This window comes from Amblyomma americanum, chromosome 9 (genome assembly GCF_052857255.1).
Source record: "Amblyomma americanum isolate KBUSLIRL-KWMA chromosome 9, ASM5285725v1, whole genome shotgun sequence".
Classification (NCBI taxonomy): domain Eukaryota; kingdom Metazoa; phylum Arthropoda; class Arachnida; order Ixodida; family Ixodidae; genus Amblyomma; species Amblyomma americanum.
The window spans coordinates 136,081,950-136,100,997 of NC_135505.1; the positions used below are offsets into that span (position 1 = coordinate 136,081,950).

A 19,048-nucleotide genomic window follows, 5' to 3' on the forward strand; every position below is an offset into this window, starting at 1 on the left:
ATGGCAGTAAAAGACGTTGTTAGCCGCGGCATCTGCCATCGAAACCTGAAGCACCTGAGCTGCGGCTAGCAGGAATAAAAGGACAGGGAGAGGGAAGGATAGGGATGGCTTATAGCCTATAACTGCCACAACGTTGCCAATGCCAACGTGTGCGGCGCACATCTGTCACTACAGCCACGGAGCTTAAAGCGCGACTGAGGTGTCCACTGTCCCAGAGGGCCAGTTATGCGCCTTTCCTTTGGAAGCACCCACTTATTAAAGCGAAAGCCTTACTCGCCGCAGCCGCGCTCCAACAGATGGCGCCGCCGTCGACGCCGCTGTAGGGTGCCTCGATGCCAGCGCCGGGTCGAGACAACTTAAGCGACGCCGCCATATTGAAGCACAACTGGCCTCTCCCATGTACCGCGAAATGCTCGACTGGTACGTAGCCCAGTGTAGCTCTCGCTGTAAAAGACCTTCAAGTTAAAGCACTTTGAAGCGCGCCGAGAGCATGAACGGCGCCGTTACAAACGCTAGCGCCGCTGATCCCGTGTGATAGAGAGCGCAAAAGAGACGCAACAAGGGCAGAACGAAGCGATGAAGAGAGAATGCGCTCAAAAAACGCCAGAAGAACGCGCCGCACGACTCGAGAAGCGTCGTAACGAAGATGTGGCTAGAAGTCGTGCCACTTCCCGGAGTGACTCTTCAACTGCGGAAGAGACCGGTATCAATATATGGGCGGTGCGCATAGGCCAGATCATGCCTGTGCAGTTCGCAGAATGGTACGACCATGGCGAAATGTGCACAGCGTTGCTTCCGACAGGACACATCGTCGACATTTATCTTGCCCCCGCCCAAAACATGTCGCTGCATTATTCATCAGCAGGAACATTCCGCTCGAAATCCGCAGCAGACCCCTCTTCATCATAGGAGACTTCGATCAGGAGGCTCGAAGAAACGACACATTCCTCGACACTCTACTGCAAGACCTGCAAGTGCAACTCGCCAACTCACATACAGCAGTCACAGCTGCAAGAGGCACATGTATAAATCTGGCTTTTCATAATCAGGACACGAGCAGAGATGTCAAATACTTCTCGGCATACTTCACAGATCACAAAGCAATGTTGGTCTCCATCAATCCAAACCCAACACTGCCTCCTCCACTTGGACCGCTGCAGTCCGAGGACTACGCCCGAATTATATACCCCTTGGATGATGAAGACATTGTTGCAACTGCGGAAGATATCACAGCTAATCTTCCACTCGACATTGAAGAACTCATCGCATGAGAAGTTTGCAAACGTCTACGTCTTGCCTCCACAGCATGCACTCGGCCAACCTCATCGCCATGCAGCGAGGGTCCGAACGTTGGTGCTCTGGTGCACAACCGATGCACAAACACATTTAGGAAAGAACTTTAATGCATGCACAAACATTACGCATAAACTATGCACCCAGGGACAGTAGTGCTTTCGCATTCCTTTGGCGAAATTTTTTTTTTCATACTTTGACGCATACTTGAAGTGCAAAAATCAAACCAATCGTACTCTTCTGGCACTAATTCTAAGGTACAGAAGCTATGAAACTGAAAATTGGTTTTGGTGGAAAACACACCGATGGGGAGGAGATGGAGAGAGCGAGTTGTGTGTTGGGGAGGCAGAGTAGAAGAGGCGCCCATAGTGGTGGGCTTCGGATAAATTTCGACCACCTGGTGTTCTATGACATGCAGCGACATCGCACAGCACATGGGCCCCATTAGAGTTTCGTACCCATTGAAGCACGACTACCGCAGCAAAAACTGCACGAACTGCAAATGTCCTCGCGCTGTCAAGCTAAACATCCAAAAGAATGCATCCACCTTGGCAGGGGGCGAGTAACGGAAGAAAAAAAAATAAAATTTTTCCCTACATATTATGGGGCGAGTAACGGAAGAAAAAAAATAAAATTTTTCCCTACATATTATAAACGTGCGGAAACAGAACTGCATGGACAATGACAATGAAGACAGACAATTCTCTCTCTCTGCCCCGCAGATGGAAGTTGAAGACTGTGCAATGCACAGCGCAAGTGGGTTGAGATTTAACACAAGGTGAGATAGGCTGCGGCAATCGCCTAGTGCTCTCGTGCACTGGTCAGCAAAGCTGATCTGTTCGCACCGCCGCATGTTCGAATCCCAGTTGAGGCAATATTTGTTTTTCACTTCACTTGGCACAAAACCACAAACAACACAAGATCTTACTAGGGATTTACCCATCGCAATAGTGCTTTGGCATCAATGAAATTCAACAACGTTCATTAAGAAGCTTAATGCAAGCGGGCATAGCGGCATTTACCATTATCCTTGTACCGTTTGAAGAGCTTGTATGGCCCAGGAGCTGAATTCTGTGACTTGGCATCTTCTCCTCCTGGTAAAGACTGCCAAGTGCATGCAGGTCAAAGAAGCACAACAAAATTATAAAAAAATCAATTTATTAGCAAACGTTATGCTCAACTTAAGTTACTACGTCACATCTGACAGACAAAACGGGGCGAGTGGGAGGGCCGCCTATTTACAACACAACCTCGAGGGATGCTAGGAGTGACTCGACGCAGACACGCACCTGGGATGTCACGGCACGACCATGATGATACAGATGACAAATGAACACTCTTGGAAGGGCAATATGAAAGGGGGGGGGAGGGGGAGGGGGTGTATGTTGTATGCGGAGCGTATGGCAAGCTCTCTGGATGCGACTGAAGACTTCACAGGCTTTGAGGGTTATGCATCACCGGGCTCATTCACACTACTACTCGTGAAACTCTAGTTCTAGATTTGGGCATCTCCAACAGTCTCCAACAGTCAGCAGGTAGTGCCACCACCTACAGGCTTCTGCATTGGTTAATGGCAGTGCCCTGCAACTCCTTTGCAGCCCTGAGCAACATTATTTTATTGCCACAGGTGGCGCAACAATCTGCAGGACTGTATACTTTGCTTCAATCAGCAGACCAGATTTTGAAGCCACATATGCTAAAATATGCTTCAGAATTAGTACGAATGTTGAATTGCCAGACAATAGGGGCCAACCCAGGCACAGACGGCATCTGTTCTTAAGCATCCTCGTTTGTGATGAAAAAAATGCCAAATCTACTATCTCCCTTGCCGATAACAAATTTGTGCACTGAACTGATGCTGACAGGTTCACCACGACCAGCAGACAAGGACACAGTTGATGCTGTCGTGAAGCAAGTGAACTCTGCTTCTTTTTCGGCTTTCTCAATAATGTTAGCTTGCAAATTGAGCGCCCAAACAAAGCCATACGAAGCTATTCAGTCGCATGAGGCCCTTTGGGTGAGGTTGGTTGCATATCACATCCGCTTTTTCTTTTTTTTTATCGAAGTCTCATTGAGTCCTCAGGAATCGTAGTCATCGTCTGGTTCAACTGTCGCCACGCTGGCCATGATGTTTGCTGCTGCAAACTGGGGCAGCTTTTGGACAGTGGGCGGAAATCTGCAGAGAGAGGCGTAGAGCAGAAAATGAAAAACGGCAAAGCAACCTTGCATCTTGCCTTTTCAGTCCCCGACTCAAGGACTTCCTTTTATGTAATAACACTGCGTGCCTATAAATTTCAGGCACGATAATGATTCTTCAGTTTCAGACTTGTATTGCTTTCTGCCAACCCCAACTGTATGCTCAAACCAAACTGTTCCTTTGGAGAAGCCCTAATGTTAAATTAGGCCTAAAGAAGCCCTAATCATTACATTAGGCCTACGGAAGCCCTAAGCATTGTATTAGGCCTAAGGAAGCCCTAAGCATTGCATTAGGTCTAAGGAAGCCCTAAGCGATACATTCTCTTCGTTCCAGTTCGCCTCCTGACCAGACAGACCTGTGTCGAAATGTTCACATTCTAGCACCTACTCAACAAGAAAGACGGCACTTAACTCATTCTAACCACAGAGACGACTAGCCTTCATTACGCAGCCACCGTAACCATGACATTCCAAAGTGCTACAGGGAGGTTTCTGAAATAAACTCCATCAGTCAAGTCATCTTTCTGCAACACTAGATGAGAGCACTTCCTGTGGTGGGGAAAACCACAACTGCAGCGCATTTGGCGCCCCAATGTCATTTTCCCAAGGCAATCCAGAGGCACTCACATTGGGGGCTGGATATAAGGGGGGTTTTGAACACTGCGGTAGGCCGCCATAGACGGAGGTGCCTCGGCTGTGTTTTCACTGCTCCCGTCGTCAGTCTCCTGCATAAACAAAGTGGCGCGTTTTGAGGATGAATGTGACCACCCAATGTGCACCAAAACTGCCTTCATCGAAGTGTACTGACAAGCTTTTTTTGATTCCCACATGCAAGCAGTTAAAAGACAAAAAAAAAAATAAACAGCTTTTATTAAGCAGAAGTAGGCATAAGTCAAAAAAGTGAAAGCCGGAAGCTCTGGACCCGTGAATATGAACAAAATGTTTTTCCGCCCCTTTCTCTTTTTATTTCTTTTTATTTTTTCTATTCAGTTCCTAGACCTTCCTCCCGAAAAGCGAACTACTGAGGCCTGGGCTGAACAAATGTCAGCGAACTGCTATTGGCAGCTATAGGTCACCACAGGATAAAAAAAGAAAGGGGGAACGGCTAACATTTTTCCACGGCAAAGGGTAAATAACATCTGAGGCGATGAACCGATGAGTCACCAAGAAAGGAAGTCAACCCACACAAACAGCAGATGCAGAGTCACAGGGAAAATAGCAAAGGCAGAACATCCACTGAACTTTAAACACTCAGACTCTGGCTATTAGCTTCCCCCCCCCCTTTCAGCCCCCTTTTATTATTTTTTTTTTCCCCTAGAATTTGTGAATCCAGCTTATCATGTACTGTGGAGAACACATCAGTGTCCATTGCTACAAAATTTACTTCATTCTCATCAATGAACCAAACAAAAGTTGTTTCCAACCACAGCAATTCCTTTCAAGCAAACTTGCCTAAATATTTGTCAATTTTCAAATAATTCAACAAAATGGCAGAGACTTTAACATAGTTGATGGCTTTTAATATGCCTAAGCAACACTGTGCACCGAGAGGCACACTGCTGTGAAATGGTCCGGATTAAATTTGACTGCCTGGGGTCCTTTGCGCAAACCGAAATCTCGGTACATGGCCATTTTTCGTATTTCGCCTGCACGGGAAATGCACACGCCATAACTGGGATCCCATCCATTAACTCGTGCCTAGATGCTGAGCCACCGCAATAGTAGGAGAACAAGGTTTTAATAAATTAATAAATTTGCAATTCTGTCAACCTCTGCACGAGACCTTAGCAGGTGGGCACACCACACAGAGCTATTAAAAGGGTAATGTAAACTTAAAGTAACTCTGCAACGCACCATGAAGAGAGCACACTGTTGGCTGGCGGTGCCAGGTTTCCTTACAATTTCAGTCAGACAATGGCCCTGTAATGTCGGCCTCTTTTTCCTTGCATTGAAAACAAACAAGCAGCACTGCCTGTTTCAAAACTCAGCCTTAAAAGAAACAATGAAACACAAACTAGCAAGAAAGGAAAATACCACGGCCACACGGCAGGTTGCAGACACACCTCTCCCAAGTAGTCGTCCTCGTCGTCCTCGGCGCTGTCAGTCTCCTCTGCTGTGGAGTGACTGGGTCCTGCCCCATCGCTGCTGCCGTTCTTCGCACGTAACTTCCGAACACTGCGAAATAAGAAAGGCAGACCCGACAAAACTGACATCTGGCATAGCACTTTGAAAGTAGTGAGACTAGAGCCAATAAGGAACCATTAGGACACACACACACCAGGCACGAGGAGTGCAAGCAGTTCCTTCTCGGACCGCTGTTATCAAGAACGGAGGGGAAGTGGAGGACTCACCCGGTAAGCTTTGGCCGCACGGGGGGCGTCTCGTAAGGCTCCTCGTCCCCCTGGACGTCAGGCACCTCAGAGACCAGTTCCTTGAGGAACAGCAGCCGCTCGTCCGCCAAAATGCACGCCTTTCTGATGGAAGGAAAGCACAAGCAGAGGAAGTAAAAAGTTTCCAACACACACGCTCGAAACACTGGCTGCAGCCGCCGCAGATAACCATTCGCAACAGCTTCCCAAAGAAGCCCCTGCCTGTATTGTATCTACGCTGTCCTCTTCATCTACTACAGATCTTTTCATAAGCAGGTTGAAGGGTGCCAGCACACTGGACTGTGCTCGTAGAACAGGAAAGAGATGAGGATTAAACCCCCCCCCCCCCCCCCCAACTCTCCTCACTCTGCAAAAAGCGGGTTCTTCCGAGGATCGTGAAAAGGTCTATACAAGAAGCAGGAGGACCACTCCAAGGCCATCATTGCACTCTGCAATGTGTGTGGCCTTGTGGATCACATGTCAGAGTGCAAACCACATTTGCCTCCCACCCTGTTCCTACAGAAGCCAAGATCTACGCGCATCTTAGATTCTAACACATTTGCTACTGTGACTTCTTGTTTCTAGAGAAAGATACACGAGTTTCTCAGTTACAAGAGTAACTATATCTGAACACCAATCGACACAGACCAGTTCAGTGCTTGAGGGGAATCCCCCAAGGTGGAGTGTATTTCTAATAAGCGAGTAATTACTCATTAACATCCACCCAAGCACAACCACACAGTTACAAACGAATGCTATGCAGCTGGGAGTCTTCGCAGTTAAAGAAAAATTCCTCCTGGAACAGGGCTCAAACCCGGGACCACTGATCTACCAACTGAGCTAAACAGGAGGACTGTGTTCGTGTGTGCACCTTTCCATATTCATGTGTGCAGGTCCGTTACTAGCCTTTGGCTATGAATCCGCTCAGCTTTGTGTATTAGAGATGTACCTGGAATGACAATAAATAATAATAATAAATAATAGTAGATGATAGAGTGAGGTGTCTCTCTTTCCTCCCTTTTCACTCACTTCCCTCGCAGCGCAGCTCACGTTTCAGTGTGTACACAAACAACAGCAGCACCTTTACTTTCTTCAATACCCAACATCAGTCTTACCCCTGCAATAGGGCCACACTATACATAATACGTGTGCATGCATGTATGGCCAGCCAAATCTTTAGCTAGCTTGCTCGACAGCCGCATTTTCTCCGCTCCTACACCTTGTGATGGAGCAAACTTGTGAAATCATCAGATCTCGGCACAGGCTCCCCAAGTCCGTGCTTAATCTTGAGGTTTTAGCAAGTTCGCTTCGCTCTAAGGTGCAAGAGCACAAAAAACGCAGCCGTCAAGCATGCTAGGTAAAGATTTGGCCGGCTGTACATATGTATGTATGCATGTAAGTAGAAGTGGGCACACATATGTGCACGTATGTGTATGTATGTGCATGAATGATACACAAAATATATCAACTGAGAAATAATCATAACCTCATATGCACTGAATTTCACTTATTCCAGATGCAGGATCTGGTATCTTCGAACAAGTGCATGCATACAATGTGAATCAAGTGCTCCTCTTATCACTGTTAATCTCACTCTATTTCAGACACCCCTGCCCTGTTGTGCAATATAAAAACACGCTAATAGCCCACTTAATGCTCTAGTCACAAGTGCACGCACTAAGATCTTGGAGGTACACAAACATATGAGCTCGTGGGCACAGGCGCTTATTTAGCTTTGGTTTCGAGCAGAAACTTTCTCCGAGAGCTACAAATTTCAGGCCCGAAAGTAAAAATTCAGGGCAACCACCTCACCATTTTTTTTTTATGTGACCTGCTTAGCCCATCCAAAACAGGATCGAGTTATTCATCGTAAAATCACCCAAATTCCACAATCACCAGCTTAATTTAAATGGCACCAAGACGAGAGCACAAATGTTCAACAAGATTACAACACATAACAAAGATCCATCCGATTTATTCTGAAACTGTATACCAGAGCATAATATGCTATACTTGCTGCGCGGTGTGCAGAACTTTGAGCTTGCACAACATCCAGACCAAAAGAAGTCAAAATAAAAAAAAAACCCAGACATCATCAATTGCTTCTGCGAGCGATGTTAGGGCGCTATCATAACACAAATCATTTAAAACAAGACAGATCATGTTTACATTCCAGCTGCAAGCATGACCTATGTCTGAGCACATTCAGAAAAAAAAAAAAAAAACATATGGCTGCTTCAACGCAAATCCATAATCAGTTATGAGACATCTGCAGCAGCTCCTGCTTTTCAGATCGCATCAGCCCAGTCCGCATTGCTTCCCCATTGCGCCACATTTCGATGCACTCAGAAAATTTAAAAAAAAAACAGCCAGAGAAAATGGAGGAAAAGAAAAATGCCAAAGCCAGAATAAGCCACCTGCAGGTTGAAGATCAAGCTGCAGAATGATGCAGCTGCGCGTGTGGAAAAGCTAATAAGAAGACGAGGCAGACGCAACAGCAGTTGCCCGTGCCCTTCCCCAAACCTCATTGTCCTTTGACAGACGATCTCCTCGTGGCGCTTCGACAGCCGTTTATGGGCAAAGAAGAGCCAGCTGTCTCCAACCGCTCAATGGAGCCGCAAAGATGCGTGTGTTATTTATTTTGGAGGATGAGCCATATCGTCGGTCCAACAACTATTCAAGGGGCCAGCTGTCCGCAGCCATTCAATGCAGCCTCTAAGATGCTTGGCCCTGGCAATTGATAGAGCTTCAGCACATTGAAACTATTTTTCCCGAAGTCCAGGGCAACACTAACACCACTGCTTTGTTAAGGACAGGCGCAGATGAATCCGACAAACACATTTATTAATGCCCTTGAAAAAGAAAAAAACACCTAACTAAAATTTTATTCATTTTCAACAAGCGTTCTACAGAGAGCTCTAAAAAGAGCTGCAACACAAACAAAATTCTATGCATTTTCAACAAGCGTTCTACAGAGTTCTGAAAAGAGCTGCAACACAAGCAGATTTAAGTTTTTCAACAGCCATTTTGATGAATCCCCAGGTGTAAGGATAAACGCAAAAACTTTTCCAGATTTTGCTTACCCGTCTAATCTAAATCGTTGCTAAGCAGTGATTCCAGAACAGAGCGGTAGGTTTCTTTTCGCAAGTTCCTCTGACTCTACTTTCGTACCTGTGTCTACCAAGCGCTGGGCAATCATGGGGCTTTGCAAATGACAGATTTGTCACTGGTCCACGGCATCAACATGAATGCTGTGCATTGTGGCTGCAGGCACACGCACACTGATGCAGCAATCATGTCAAACAAAATTCTGAACACGGGCTGCAGTGCGACATGTCCCAAATGTGGCGTCAAGGTAAATACTTACTTCTTATGCCAGGGCCAGCGATCGCAAATAGACTTCTTATCTACAAAAATGAAGGGGGAACTCGGTGAGGGCGGAAGCTTGCCGAGGGGAATATACTGAGAAGAAACCACGCTCATCATTGGCTAACAATTTTTCAGGGGCATTCGTACCGACATGAAAGCTTGCGGTCCATGTCCAAAAAAAAAGACCGGAAGCAGTGGCTCAGTGGTTGGGCGCTTGGCTACTGAGCCTGGGTTCAATGAAGGCGAGGCGCAAATTAGGCCCATGTGCTGTGCAATATAAGCACATGCTACACATGCTAAAGAACCCAATGTGGTCTAAATCAATCCCGAGCCCTTCACTACATTGTCCCTCATAGAGCATGAGTCACTTTGGGATGTTAAATCCCGCAGTTTACAACTTTAAAAAATTGCTTTTGAGGAAAGTAAAGGCACAATAACTGTGTCATTCTTGGTGGACACTTCAACCACACAGTGAGGGAAGGAATGAAGGAAGCGAGAAAGAAGAGAAACCACGGTGGGGTCCAGATTAATTTCAACTGCCTGGAATTTTTTTTAATGTGGACCGACAGTGCACAGCACACAGGCGTATTTCGCACTCTGCCTCCATGTCTAAATAATGTTCCAATTGTTTGCCTACTACAATATGTCACATATGATCACAAAAATTTACAGTGTGCACTACAATGCGAAGGCAGACTGGAAAGGTCACCAGGTTCAACTACTGACTGCTTGAAAAAAGGTGAAAGTTTCCTGAGAAGGAAATTCTGCACACGTGGAAATGAAAGTCCCCAAGCGTGAACGCCACACTGTGCAGAGCTCCAAACACATGCACAGCCAGAACAACAACTGCACCATCACTTACACTGGAGGCGTTGATGCTGTCCCACACACTGTCGAAGCTGCTCAAACATTTGAACTGCACTCATGAGTTCCACACAAAGCAGGCTCCTTCAGAAGACCCATTGTGTGGTTCAGATTGGAAGTAGCCAAAAAAATATAACTAAAAAAGGCACAATGGAGCCCTCCCCCCACTACTAACAAGACTTGATTTACGAGGAGCAAGTGTCCGCTAATGAAGCCCCCTTCACAAGAGGCAGGAGAACGGACCCAGACTGGCTTCCATTTAGCCACAGAAAAATCTGGCAGGCACACACGGGTAGGTAGAATTATTGTCGAGGCCCAATGTCTCCGAGCATATAAGGGATTTGCATTGATGCGCAGCAATTGAAGCAAATGAGTGCACCAGAAGCTATGTGGACAGTACACCGTGAAATATTACAGGCCCCGAATTTTGGCGGTGTGCTGTTTCTATGAAATTGTAATCATGCAAGAGACATCAGTAAACATACATTGCCAGGTGAAATTTGCCTATGCCAGATTAATAATTTAAAATTGAATTTTGGCTGAACAGGGGCTATTACATAAAAGTTTAATTCAGGTCACATGAGGCATACAAAAAGAGAGCGTATAGCTGCTGGTTCATTTGTTATCATTGTGGATCTTGAGGCAGACCGGCACAAGAGATTCAAGAAATTAAAATGACAAAGCAGCAATTATATTGCAGTTTTTTTATGCCTTGCATCACCTAAACTAAGCTTTGGCATCATATCCACCATTAGGCTAATGAAACAAAAATGACACAAGAGAATAAATTCAATGAAAAATTATTTAGCACGCACTGGAGAATTGCAAGTGGTGACCTACGTAAACGAATGTCCTGCACACCATTCTAAAGAAGGACGCATACAGCCAAAAACTGGGTCTGTGTACTCATTTAAATAGATGCACACAAGAGCATTCATGAAGTGAAATGCGATTTCTCCTTTCCCGCATGCCTTCCAATGATTAAAACTGTCCACCAATACATTCCTTACATTAAATCTTCGCCTCTATAGATGGGGAAAAAAAGATCAAAACTGTCAGTTATGTCCGTTTCTGCCTGATGCCAGGAACCTGCCACCTCCTCGCTTCTACCCATGCCAGTCCTCAGATCAACAGAGGAAAAACAAGCCACGCAGTGCTCCGAAAATTTGTACTGAAGAATAAGAAAAAAAAAAAACCTTCAACATCACTTCTTTCACCAGCCTTCTTAATGTCTTCAAACATGCAGGCTGTTTTAGCGTGATAAAATGGTCTCCTTCCGTGACCACCACCGTATGAATTAAGCACTGGGAATTTAAAAAAAAAAAACAATGCAAACGCCACTTCCTGACAGTTAACTTGAGACATGATTTAAGGGGCTGAGCTGCGCGAAGTTTTCCGGAAAGTGCGCAACATGCTTTTCATAGTACTCCACTATGCTTGCCACTGGTGCTAGGGCCAATGGAAGCGGCACTGCCAATTGCACTATGAGTCTAGAGCCTCAGTGTCTCAAACTAAGGGTTCGATGTCTTCTTGGGTCTCGGGCTGTATGTGCGACGCAAACACGAGCTGTACAGTGAGGATTCGAAGTTTTACCTCGGCATCACATACTCCTCAAAGGCAAAGCCTTCAACTTTATAACGATGAAACAATGCGAATTTTGTCTATACGCAGACATTTGTAAAGTAAGCTCCGTAAGACCCACTAAGAAGAGCACCCTAGAACTATACAGATGTGAGGTCGAGCGCATGTTCTTTACCATAACATATCGTAAGTATAAATACCTTAGCAGCTGCAGCTGGCTCTCGCGTTAACCAGTGGTGACCGTCCTGTCAATTTTTAGAAGCAAAATTCCGCTTGCATTTTTCCCCGACGGCTCCATCCTTAAAGCCGCTAACTGCGCAGTGACGTCCATTTAAGGAATTTTCCTTCTTTTGGGGAATCCGAAGTGCATAATTTGGCAAAAAAGGAAATCCTTACCGAGTCTTGGTGAATTTTAAGACCCAAAATTATATCACTTTTTTCTAAGTGCTGAATTTTTTTCAAAGCTGCTGCACGGAAAACAGGCCAGACATAGGAATTCTGAGTCAAATTGAGGGAATTTTCAGTTATGGCACTGACAATCACCCTTCCCACCGACAAACTGCAATGACATCAATATACTCCTTTTCCATACACGCACCTCTGCGGTTAGACCACACCAACATCCAGTTCCAGCCAGCAACCTTAACTTTCTGAAGTTCAGCAAGTTGGTGAACAGTAAACAGGGCAGAAAGCAGCAGAGACAGGAGGAGAAAAAGTTCACAACCGTCTCAATATCATCATCGTCATGACTGAATCGAGTGGTGGGATACCGCATTCCACTGTAAACTGCAAATTTCTCAGCATCAAATACAATTTTTGCTGCCAAACACAAGCGTCAAAAGACCCAAAAAAGAGCCACGCAATAAACTTTTCCTAAGAAAAAAACTGGACGGAGCTGTACTGAGTTCCCTCCAAGTTCCATTAATGATGATCACACTGAGGGAGTCAAGGGAAGTCCCATTAATGGTGATCACACTGAGGGAGTCAAGGGAAGCCCCATTAATGGTGATCATACTGAGGGAGTCAAGGGAAGTCCCGTTAATGGTGATCACACTGAGGGAGTCAAAGGAAGTCCCATTGATAGTGATCACACTGAGTAAGTCAAGGGAAGTCCCATTGATAGTGATCACACTGAGTAAGTCAAGGGAAGTCCCATTAATGGTGCATTAATAGTGATCACACTGAGGGAGTCAAGGGAAGTCCCATTGATAGTGATCACACTGAGAGAGTCAAGGGAAGTCCCGTTAATGGTGATCACACTGAGGGAGTCAAAGGAAGTCCCATTGATAGTGATCACACTGAGTAAGTCAAGGGAAGTCCCACTGATAGTGATCACACTGAGAGAGTCAAGGGAAGTCCCATTAATGGTGCATTAATAGTGATCACACTGAGGGAGTCAAGGGAAGTCCCATTGATAGTGATCACACTGAGAGAGCCAAGGGAAGTCCCATTAATGGTGATCACACTGAGGGAGTCAAGGGAAGCCCCATTAATGGTGATCACACTGAGGGAGTCAAGGGAAGTCCCGTTAATGGTGATCACACTGAGGGAGTCAAAGGAAGTCCCATTGATAGTGATCACACTGAGTAAGTCAAGGGAAGTCCCATTGATAGTGATCACACTGAGTCAAGGGAAGTCCCATTAATGAGGCATTAATAGTGATCACACTGAGGGAGTCAAGGGAAGTCCCATTGATAGTGATCACACTGAGAGAGTCAAGGGAAGTCCCGTTAATGGTGATCACACTGAGGGAGTCAAGGGAATTCCCATTAATGATGATCACACTGAGGAAGCCAAGGGAAGTCCCATTAATGGTGATCACACTGAGGGAGTCAAGGCTTTTGTCCCTAGTAGTACAATCCCAAAAATACCAGAACATGAAACCACATCAATGGATCAACCAGTGTATCCAAAAGGAGTCAGAAAACACAGAAAATCAGAGCAACAACAAGGGACTGAGCTAGCTACTAGTTCCAAATTGTAACTTCAGTATCAATCAAGAACAGAGGACATCCAATGAAGGAAGAATAAAACATGAAGCTGAACTATCAACTGAAGGCTTCATGAAAAAGCAAGTGTCTTCTCAGCGGAAACGCCTACACACTAGAACATCAAGACAAAAATTAAACTGAAGGATGATGTCTTATGATAGTGCAGTTGTAGCACGCTTAAACAGGTTTTTCCAGTTTTTGAGACGACCTCGCTATGATAGGGTAGCAACTATGATAGGGTAGTAAACCCTGCTGTGCAATGCTTCTAAAATATTTTATCAACAGAGTATGCCGACCAGGGCTAATGAATGCCACCCATGCATTGGATTAAAACTGTCCATCTTCACAACCAAAGAAAGTGGTTCTAAAGCCAGGATTTCTAAGTTTTTGCCAGTTAGTAATCAGGCAAAATACCTACCTGAATGTATGCATTAACAAAGAGAAGCAGCTAATAATGCAGCTGGAAATTCAAGCCCACGGAAGTTGACGGGATTTACCCAGGGCTCTAGGAAGAGCGTAAGAGCCAACAAAAATTTTAGAAAAGTACAACACACACACACACTGAGTCTACTGTTTCTTAAAGGGACTCTGAAATGCCATCCGAGGAGAGCACATTAACTCACTTAATCACTGCAATGTGTTGCCATGAAAACCAGAGCCAAATAATACTCTTCTACACGCAGCAGACGACCCACAATCACGCGTCAAAGTTGGCGAGCCTCCCCGGCGACTTTTTTATGCTCGCACCCTCCTCCGTCCCCTCGCATCTGCGTAGACAAGGTGAGAGGCGGCCACTGGTTAGATTCTTTCAGACGTCAGGCAGCTACCGTGGCCGCGGTCAATAAGCTGCCTAGTTCCGGCGGGTCGGGAAGCTCTGCTCCCAGAGGGGGGTCGGCGAAGGAGCGCCTACCTTCCAGCGTGCAAAAAGTGACGAGAGGAGAGGGAAAGGCGCGGAAACGCTGAAATTCAAATTTTAACTACAGATAACTCAGCTTCTGCAAAACGCATTTAAAAAACCCTTGCTGGACACTATTCGTGAGGCGGCGTGCTTCAATATCCCAGGCATGCCGCCACTTTAATTAGAGCCCCCTTCACAGCCCCTCTAAACAAACCTTCTGCCCGCTACTGGAGCCATAACGGCATAATGCATGACAACTAAGTCATTTCTGACTTGGCTGCTTAGCATTTCTAGCTTCATTTCAAACGGCTAGGGCATGACATGCCAGACACGTTTGCAGTCCTTCTCAATTCAGTCGGAAAGGACACCCATCGAGCACCAGGAGAAAAGCATTGTATTGAAATTCATAACACTCAGAGCAATTACGAAAGATGCCGCAGAGGATTGTGCCAGCAACACAATCTCAGCCCACGAACACTTCTGCACATTGCATGAGTAATGCAGCAATACAGCCTATACAACTGAGCTCACAGAGCCTTATCTACTTTACCAAGGCAATGAGGTCAAGAAAAAAAAATACAAGCATGATAGAAAAAGCAACAAAAGAAAAGGCGAAATGTCATGACCACTTACAAATGAGTTGTGGAGAGCGTCTTGGCACTTCTTGACCTTGTGACCTCACTGGCACGCTTGAGGAGGGACTCTACAAACAGCTCAACAGCTCGTGCTACGTTTCGCAGCAGTGGAGTGACGAGTCAAGGAAATGTGGAGCTTGGTACTCTCATCACGATGAAAATCGGGCTATTACAAAGCACGGCTTACGTACAAAAGCAGTAGCAGCTGTCTTCTTGTTTGTGAGCCAATTTAACCACCACTAGCTGGTGACGTCACATCACCTGCTAGCCAACTAGCTGTCCTTCCTACCCAAGTTGTGCCTTCCTGGCATTCGCAAATAACATCACCGGCAGGTTGTGCCCACTTTCACTGGCTTTGTTCTCCATGTTACACACACTGCAGTTTTTACGTATACAAATCTCAAGAGCAAACTCTGTACACTTTTTACTTTACAGTCTCGAAATGTGTGCCTGCTCTCAACAACAACAACAACAAAAAAGCCAGAAGCATCAGCAGATTAGGCAGCGCAAGGAAATTTCGCGTAACTGGCAATAAACGAGCGAGAGATTGGTAAAGGCCCAAGGATACATATGATAACAGGTACTGGTGCGGCGACTTTGCCGATTTCTTCATCTTTTTGCATTATTTTTTTTATTCTCGCCTGAAAAACCAGAGGTGAAGAAAAAAAAAGGAAAGAAAGGTTACGAAAACGGTCACACAGCTGGGAATATTTTTTCGTTAATCACAAGTCCCGTAAGCAGGCGCGACCGGCCTTAATATTTCCAAGCACTCCAAATTATGCTTCCAGAAATGTGCATTGGTAACCGTTTATTTGTTTGCGTTTCTGTGGAACACAACAAGCGTCCCACGTGAGCTCCACCGTGGTCGGGCATCAGCCATTTTAATTTGATGAGCTACAAGATAAAGGACAAAAACTCGGCGCTGGCGCGCGCTTCCCCAGCACCTTACACGCGAACGCACGCACGAACACACACACACGAACGCACGCACGCCGCAACACAAACAGCACACCGAACAGCATAACTGTCGAGCACCTCACGACAACAAACCCGACGCGTTGTTGCACAGCAACCGCTTTAAAACAAAACTCTGACGAGGCGCCAACTTGACGAACTGGCCGCACACAGTTCTGTGGCAAGTACACACAGACACGCTATAGCGGAACAGCGTTAAGTGAAAGGGTCGTGAAAAACGCGTACGAAGAGCAAATTGAATAAAAAAAAAACACGAAAAAACGCTCTACGCAGCCGGCGCAACATACGCTGCAGCGTCACGTTGCTCGGACGCCGACGAGAGAGGCAGCTACAATACAACCCGCATCCTGGCTCGCGCCCGCCGAACGGATCTCTCGTGTTCTTCGCCGAGGTCTCCTCCCCACTTCCGCGACTCATGTTCAACATCACCCCACGGAAAAGCGGCAGCCAGACCGCTACGGGCCACCCGACCCGAACCCGCCGGCGCGCACAATTTGGGCCGTCCGTAGTACTACACCGGCGGTCCTCGCCGCAATAAATAAGAGAGAAAAGAATTTAAGTGGAGCACCATGCCGCCGAAGCGACCAAGGCGGCTCGAGGGAGGGCCAGTACTCCGTCGCTTCCGCGGCGCGGACCATATTGCAAGTCTTCGAACCGGCGAAGATCTGAGCCTGAACTGTCTCGGGAACGATCGCGGACGCGTCCAATACGCGGTTCTCAAGAGCCGTCCCGCTCTGTCCGCGCCGACATCAGGTGCTGCCTCGCTGACGGCTCATCTCAGCTCGAAACTAGTAAACAACCCCCCCTGCGCAAACACACCGCGAGACGATGATGCTTCTGGTGCTAACATCACCACGTCCATTCAAAGCGCGCGTTGCTCACCGCCGTCAGTGAAAAAAAGCACACGCATCAACGCTTGTGACAGGAACGCTGGCTTACGGGTGGGAATCTTGCATTGTATTTCTTCTTTTTGTTCGCCATGTTCGCTTAGCCGCACCGTACAGAACTCAAAGCATGTGCAATTTTCAAACCACACTTTTGGCGTCTTCCCTCGGCCTGGCCTCGGGATTTTAATTCCAACTCAGGACAGATTCGGCCGGCCGCTAGGCGTACACGCCGCAGTCTCGTACTCGTTTAACGGTGAATAGTTTGTTTACTCAGGCACACAAAACTCAGTTATTTGCATTACATCTGACATTACATTACAATAACTTTTGTTGAAAACGGTACATTTTGTAGCCGGTACTTTTGCGTAGCAGTCAGAGTTCCGTTTCCGGTTGGATTTGTTTGTCAACAGCAGTGGCGTCGTGCACGTGACACATGTACGCGCTAGGATCATAGAGAACCGTAGAAAACAATAAAAATTACGGAAGTCACGACCGGTCACATTTATTCACGCAAACAGACACGTCCCAACTCTTCGAAAATCGCTGGTTTTCACACCAAAACTAGCAGGAGGGTCGGGGAACGGGGGAGGGATAATAAATTAAATGTTTGCGCGTCAAAACGTGTATGTGGACTTCAACGCGTTGCAGATATCGGCACGGTGTTGATCACTAGACAAAAATGAAAAGGTACTACAGCGGTCGGCCTTGTGCTCAGCCCCTCACGTCCACGGAGAAGACACCCGTTAGGCGTTCGCTCTCGGTCCACACTTTAAACGCGAGCTCGTCATCCATCGCGAAGCTCTCCAGCTTCTCTGGTCGGCAGTTGTAGTAGAACCGCCCCGAATGCTGCTCGTACTCTTCGTTCACGGCGCAGTCGACGATGCTCTGACACCCCTGCTCCGGCGTGCGCACGGCGAACAGAGCGAACGGAATCAGCAGGATCATCAGGTACCAGGGCAGCTTGACGTGACGACCGAGGTTGGTGTACACCATCCCTGGACTCACGGCGTACGCCTTCACCCCCGATCCCCTGAGCCTGCGGCTCAGCTCTCGCACGAACAGTATGTTCGCCAGCTTACTGTTGGCGTACGCCACTTTCTTGTCGTAGTTGGTCTCGTCCATGGCTAGCTGTGCCGGCTTGAGATTGGCCTTCTTGTAGAGATTCGACGTGACCACCACTACGCGGCTGGGCTGGGAGTTTTTGAGCCGCTCCAGTAGGAGGTTGGTGAGCAAGAAGTGTCCCAGGTGGTTGACACCCATTTGCATCTCCAAGCAGTCTCTGGTCAGGGAGAGCGGACACTGGAAGACGCCCGCGTTGCATATGAGCACATCGAGATGCATCTCGGACTTGAGCACGCCGTTGGCGAACGCTCGGATCGAGCTGAATGAGGAGAGGTCCAGGTAGCGCACGGCGACGTTCTCAATGCTCGTCACTTGACGGACATCGGCGGCCGCGAGGAGACCGCCGCTGATGTCCCGACACGCCAGAATGACCCTGGCCCCTCGTCGGGCCAGTTCGATCGCGGTGGCCCGACCCAAGCCCGAGTTCGCTCCCGTGATGAGTACAGTCTTGCCGACCATGGATCGCTTGCTCCGGCAGCGGCCCCAGGTGCGGACCCGCCACTGGCGCAGTGCGAACACGGCCAACACGCCGGCGACTACGCACATGAAGATGTTTTTGAAGCCCATCACGAATACCGAAACTGCTCCTCGCTCATCGTACGGATAAAGCCCACTGCGCCCATCAGGCTACAATATACCGCTCATCGATAATGGCTGGGTGTTTATGTATCTATGCGCGATCTTTAAGCTTACTTTTCTAATAAAAAGAATGATTTACAGCAGTAAAAGTAAGCACTTATCTTTAATATGTAAATCACGTAGTTACACAATCACGTAGTTGTATAAATATTTAAAATTTTGTGACACTAGAATACATTCTTTATTCTCGCGGAGGGTTTCCAGCGCAATTTTTTCTGCATCCAAGGGA

The 19,048-nt window shown here is 47.0% G+C and overlaps 1 protein-coding gene and 1 pseudogene across 1 annotated transcript; both read right to left on the reverse strand.

Annotated features, from left to right (window-relative positions):
• Window positions 1-2,434: 2,434 nt before the first annotated feature.
• On the reverse strand, window positions 2,435-17,269 carry NC2alpha (negative cofactor 2 alpha). Its single transcript, XM_077637527.1, has 7 exons — window positions 17,111-17,269; window positions 15,765-15,837; window positions 15,195-15,288; window positions 5,841-5,963; window positions 5,553-5,664; window positions 4,117-4,214; window positions 2,435-3,469 (listed from the first exon to the last, which is right to left on the reverse strand). The coding sequence occupies exons 1-7, from the start codon at window positions 17,150-17,152 to the stop codon at window positions 3,373-3,375; spliced, it is 639 nt and encodes a 212-aa protein (XP_077493653.1). The 5' UTR covers window positions 17,153-17,269; the 3' UTR covers window positions 2,435-3,372.
• A 266-nt stretch (window positions 17,270-17,535) lies between these two features.
• LOC144104484 (retinol dehydrogenase 14 pseudogene) lies at window positions 17,536-18,826 on the reverse strand (annotated as a pseudogene).
• Window positions 18,827-19,048: the final 222 nt, after the last annotated feature.

What these genes read in the sequence shown, in the direction of transcription:
- NC2alpha (XM_077637527.1), bottom strand. Translation starts at nt 17,152, where the DNA reads ATGGCGAACAAAAAGAAGAAATACAATGCAAGATTCCCACCC. An exon ending in ACCAGTACCTGTTATCATAT is followed by an intron (nt 15,289 to 15,764) that starts GTATCCTTGGGC and finishes TGCGAAACGTAG; the next exon opens with CACGAGCTGTTGAGCTGTTT. An exon ending in GTGCGGCCAAAGCTTACCGG is followed by an intron (nt 5,665 to 5,840) that starts GTGAGTCCTCCA and finishes CTTATTTCGCAG; the next exon opens with TGTTCGGAAGTTACGTGCGA.